Source organism: Rhagoletis pomonella, unplaced genomic scaffold (genome assembly GCF_013731165.1).
Source record: "Rhagoletis pomonella isolate Grant_MI unplaced genomic scaffold, Rhpom_1.0 Rhpom_scaffold_00010, whole genome shotgun sequence".
Classification (NCBI taxonomy): Eukaryota; Metazoa; Arthropoda; class Insecta; order Diptera; family Tephritidae; genus Rhagoletis; species Rhagoletis pomonella.
This window is the reverse complement of record NW_023458564.1, coordinates 19927293-19932090: the sequence shown is the minus strand read 5'-3', so window position 1 is coordinate 19932090 and position 4798 is coordinate 19927293. Positions and strand designations below refer to the sequence as shown.

General features: G+C 38.1%; 1 protein-coding gene across 1 annotated transcript; it reads left to right on the top strand.

Annotated features, from left to right (window-relative positions):
• The first annotated feature begins 16 nt into the window (after positions 1-16).
• Positions 17-2499, top strand: LOC118746539. Its single transcript, XM_036480384.1, has 2 exons — positions 17-1435; positions 1622-2499. Exons 1-2 carry the CDS (start codon positions 1213-1215, stop codon positions 2497-2499), a joined length of 1101 nt encoding a protein of 366 aa, XP_036336277.1. The 5' UTR covers positions 17-1212.
• The last annotated feature ends 2299 nt before the right edge of the window (positions 2500-4798 follow it).

Below are 4798 nucleotides of genomic sequence, written 5' to 3'. Positions count from 1 at the left end.
AACAAACACGTGCGACAAAAAGCAAAGGTGCGAACAACAGGGAAAAAGAAAAAGAACACATGGACAGTGTGTGCTATACAAAAAGGCACAGGGGAGATTATTGCGTTCTGGTGGACACATCAAAATCCAACACGATAAACAACGAAAAAATGCGCAATGGCCTATTCCTTTGGGATATTATAAGACATTTTAATATTGAGGGGATTAAAAACATAAAAGCCATAGGTAGATCACTCTACAAAATTTTTTTTGAAAATTTTGAAGCTGCAAACAAGTGCGTTAGCAATCCCGACTTAATTAAAAATCAAATGCGACCCTTTATACCAAGAAGCTTGGTAGAAACAACTGGTGTTGCTAGACAAATACCTCTTAACTTCACTGAGGAAGAAATAAAAGAAAATATCATTTCAGATATTCCTGTTACAGCTATCTCAAGAATTACCAGAAGAGATCCCAATGACAAAGAGAAGTTCATTCCAACTCTCTCTGTGAAAATAAGTTTTGAAGGCAACGAACTACCAGAAACCATAGACATTTTTTGCGTAAAAATCAAAATGGTTCACTACATTCCTAGAGTTAGGCATTGTTACAACTGCGGCAGACTAGGGCACACAAAAATGGCCTGCAGAGCAGCCAACAGATGCATTATCTGTGGCAAGGCAGAGGGCTGTAGTAGTAAATGCAATGAAACCACAAATTCGTGCATACTATGCGGAGGGGATAATCACAATTCACTCGAGAGCAGGAAATGTTCAAAATGGGCCAGAGAAAAACAGGTGGTCGAAATTATGACAATAAAAAAAGTATCTAAGTCTGAGGCGATTGGGATGTACAATTTAAACAATAATAACCGTTTCTCAGCTCTAGAAAACTATGAGGGAAATTTTCCACAGTTAGAAGCAAAAAGTACAGCAAGAATCAACAATGATGAAACAGTAAATAGAAAACTCACTACATATAAATACAATTATGTAGTTAGAAATCATCAAACCCACACAACAGCTACACCTAACCATTCCAAAATCTTGCCGAAAGCTACAACCAAAACACAACCCGTCTATGAAATGCCGAATTGGTCCAAGGTCACAGAGATTGAAAAGCTTGTAAATCTCCTTATAAAAAGGTACGACATTGACGTTAATGACCCCTTGGTTAACCTAATTCGCAATATAGGCGCAGTACACATTGAAGACAAAACTCCAAGTAACAAAGATGACAAGTCCAATAAAAATATTACAATATAACGTACAAAGCCTCAAAAGTAATAAAAACTATGTAGACTTCTTTAACACTAGTAATAACATTGATATAGTCTGCCTCCAGGAAATTTTTTCGCATGACAACCATACAACTCAACACAATTTAATGAACTTCAACTTACTCAGAAAGACTAGAATCGATGGATATGGTGGCGTAGGAATCGGATTTAAAAAAGGTATAAAATTCACGAAAATCAAATTTGTTTCAAATTACGACATTCTAATAGCCAAGACGATTAATCTTATTAATAATTTAACTATTTGCAATATTTATTTTCCTCCCAACCTTGACACTTTAAATTTTACTAACGAACTGAACCGTGTAGTACTTTTTCTTAACAATCATGAAAACGTTATTATAGCAGGAGACCTCAACGCTAGGCATCAAGTGTGGGGAGACAGAATATGCAACACCAAAGGAAAAATAGTTGTTGACGAAATCAGGAACACCAATCTACAGTGCATCAACAGTGGAGCAATCACTCACCGCACCGGTAACAGTGCAGGAACGGCAATTGACATAACTCTGACCAACATTAACAGCAGTTACACAAAATGGCACTGTCAACAAGTCCATTTGGGAGGCAGCAAGCATTTCCCCATCATCGTTGAGGTCACTAATAGCAGCAAAAAGCCCAACTATTTCATCCCCAAGGAACGACTCGCCCAGGAACTTGCTCAGTTAAAATTCTCTGACTTAGAAAATATCACGACAGAAATAGACAGCGTTAGGAACAGGATTAAAATTGACTTGAACACATCCAGGCGTACCCCTAAAAACTGGTGGAGTGATGACCTCAAAAAACTGTACAGATTACATGTCGCTAAACGCAAAAAAGCTAATCATACTAACAATGTTGAAGACATGGAAGCCTCAATTATAGCAACTAGTGACTGGAAAGAAGCGGTGAAGGCGGCAAAGAAAGCGAGCTACAACAGTAAAATTGAGGAGATAAACACTTGCCCCAACTCGACACAGGCTTGGAAATTCATAAGAAATGTCAAAGGCAATAAGCGCGCGTCTCACAATTGGGCAGCTGAAGATGACCGAAACTACTTAGAACTGATAAGGAATCAAGCCCAACAAGCCAGCAACCCTTGTAATGTCATCACTCCAACCACCGCTGCATCAGTAAATGCCAACAACAGCGTTGACTTTTCATACAGCAGATTCGAAAATTTATTAGCAAAAAAAAATCGACTGCTGGGGGTTTCGACAGAATTACGTTTAATACATTAAAGCAATTGTCCACTGAGTCCAAACAGTCGTTATTAGACGCCCTAAAAGAACATTTTTACAGCAACAGGGTCCTAGACGCATGGAGACAAATAAAGGTAATTCCAATACCGAAAGCAAACAAAAACACTGAGGACATAAATAACTTTAGACCCATTTCACTCATATCTGTCGTAGTAAAGAGCATTAATATGATGGTGAAAGAATCGCTGAACGAGTTCCTGGAGACAAGCAATAGACTTCCCAAGAAGAGCTACGCCTATCGAAAAATGAGATCAGCAACAATGTGCATTAACGAAATGCTACACCTTATAGCAGATAGAAAGAAATGTAGGGAATATGCTATGATTTGTTTCTTAGATATGTCGGACGCCTATAATAGAGTAGATCTTGTTTCACTTCATAATATTCTTCTACAATGCAACATTGACCCAACAATTGCAAACTGGATTAACAACTACTTTTCTAAAAGACATCTGACCCTAGGTAATCACACTGTTGAGGTAAACTCTGGCCTACCTCAAGGTAGCTGCCTTTCCCCAACGCTATTCAATATTTATACAGCCCAACTGCACGAAATTAATAACTCTCAGACTCAACTATTTCAGTTTGCCGACGATCTTGCGTTAATATCCACTGGCACAAACAGATTCTCTGCAGCTCTAAATTTACAAAACAAAATAGAAGAATTACAGGCAAAATGCGACAGCTTAAATCTCAAATTTAATCCGAACAAAACAAAATTCATGTATATGTCTGCAAACAATAAACAAACCTTTAGTGTATCCATCAACGGCCTAAACATAGAACAAGTCCACCACTTCAAATGGCTGGGAAGAACAATTAGCGCGAACTCAACCATTAAGGTACACATTAGTGAAATTAAAAAAGCAACAACTTCAGGTAAAAACCTTATTTCTAAATTAACATCTATCAAGTCAGGTATTTCACCTAAAACTTCTATAAATCTTTTTAAAGCGTTTGTACGATCCAAAGCAGAATATGCCAACACCAGTTATGCAAATGCCCCTAAAGGGTATAACAAGCAGCTACAAACCAATTTAAATGAAACGTTGAGGAGATGCCTCGGAGTTCCTCCAAACACTCCAACACTCATGAGATACGCGCTGGCTTGTGAACTTCCACCTCTTCCCAGAGCTGTATGGCTTACGGCCAAGGAACTTGTCAAACAGTGGTTGATCAATCCTGAACTTAGAACACAGATCCAGAACAGACCTCCCATAAATTCCAGCTACAGCATAACGTACGAAAAATTTAAAGCAATTATCAACACCATAGATACAAATGTAGCTTTCAAAAGACACCATAACCTCACCTGCTACGAATCAGAATTGGCCCAGTCCAAAAAGAACGTTACCCCTACACAACTCAGAGCTATCTACAACCAAAAAATAAACACGCTAAAAGAGGAAGGTTTCAAAGTGTATGCCACTGATGCATCGGTGTCAGATAACAAAATTGGCTGTGCAGTCTATGTGGTAACGGCTAACGTCTCATACCTGTTCAATATAGATGGAAACTTCACATCAACTTACGGTGAGCTAGTAGCACTTTCTCAAGCAATCACGATAGCCATTAATAATGATAGTAAAAAAGTAGCAATCTTTACAGACAGTCAGAGTGCAATTAAGGCCCTAAAAAGCCGCACCACACACAATTTCCTAGTAGCTGAAATCCATAACAAACTTTATCACTCCCAAATAGAAAACATTGCAATAGTCTGGACACCTAGCCATGTGGGTATAACCATAAATGAAAAAGCGGATATAGCAGCAAAAACAGCAGTTGACCATGGTAAATCTTTACCCCCAAAACTCACACCTTGTGAAGCACTGAGAAGGATTAGCAAAATGTTGTGGACTGAAGCCAAACAAGAATTTACCAACAAACTTCCAAACTGGGACCCGGACATAGTAGAATTTTGCACGCCCAAAGAAAAACAGCCATGGTTTAAAAACAAAAATGTAGACTTAGAAGCACACGACATAAAACTTTTTAACAGAATTGCTACTGGACATACGTACGGTAGCACTTATTTAACCAAATTTCAGCATTACAGATCAGACAATTGCAGCGCATGCAACATAAAAGAAACTCCTGAACACCTCATATTTGATTGTATCAAATATAACAACTTACGTAATGATAATTCTCTTTTCCGAAACTACCAAAATTTCAAACAGATTCTTCTTTCAAAACTGCCTGCCACATACAAACAACTGGCCGACTTTCTACATAGAAGTGGGCTGGATAAAGCACTTTAAAAAAAAAAAAAAAAAAA

Excerpts from the sequence above, each read along its gene's own strand:
- LOC118746539 (XM_036480384.1), top strand. The coding sequence starts at position 1,213 with ATGACAAGTCCAATAAAAATATTACAATATAACGTACAAAGCCTCAAA. Across the intron at positions 1,436-1,621 it reads AGGAATCGGATTTAAAAAAG|CAGGAGACCTCAACGCTAGG; the intron begins GTATAAAATTCA and ends ACGTTATTATAG.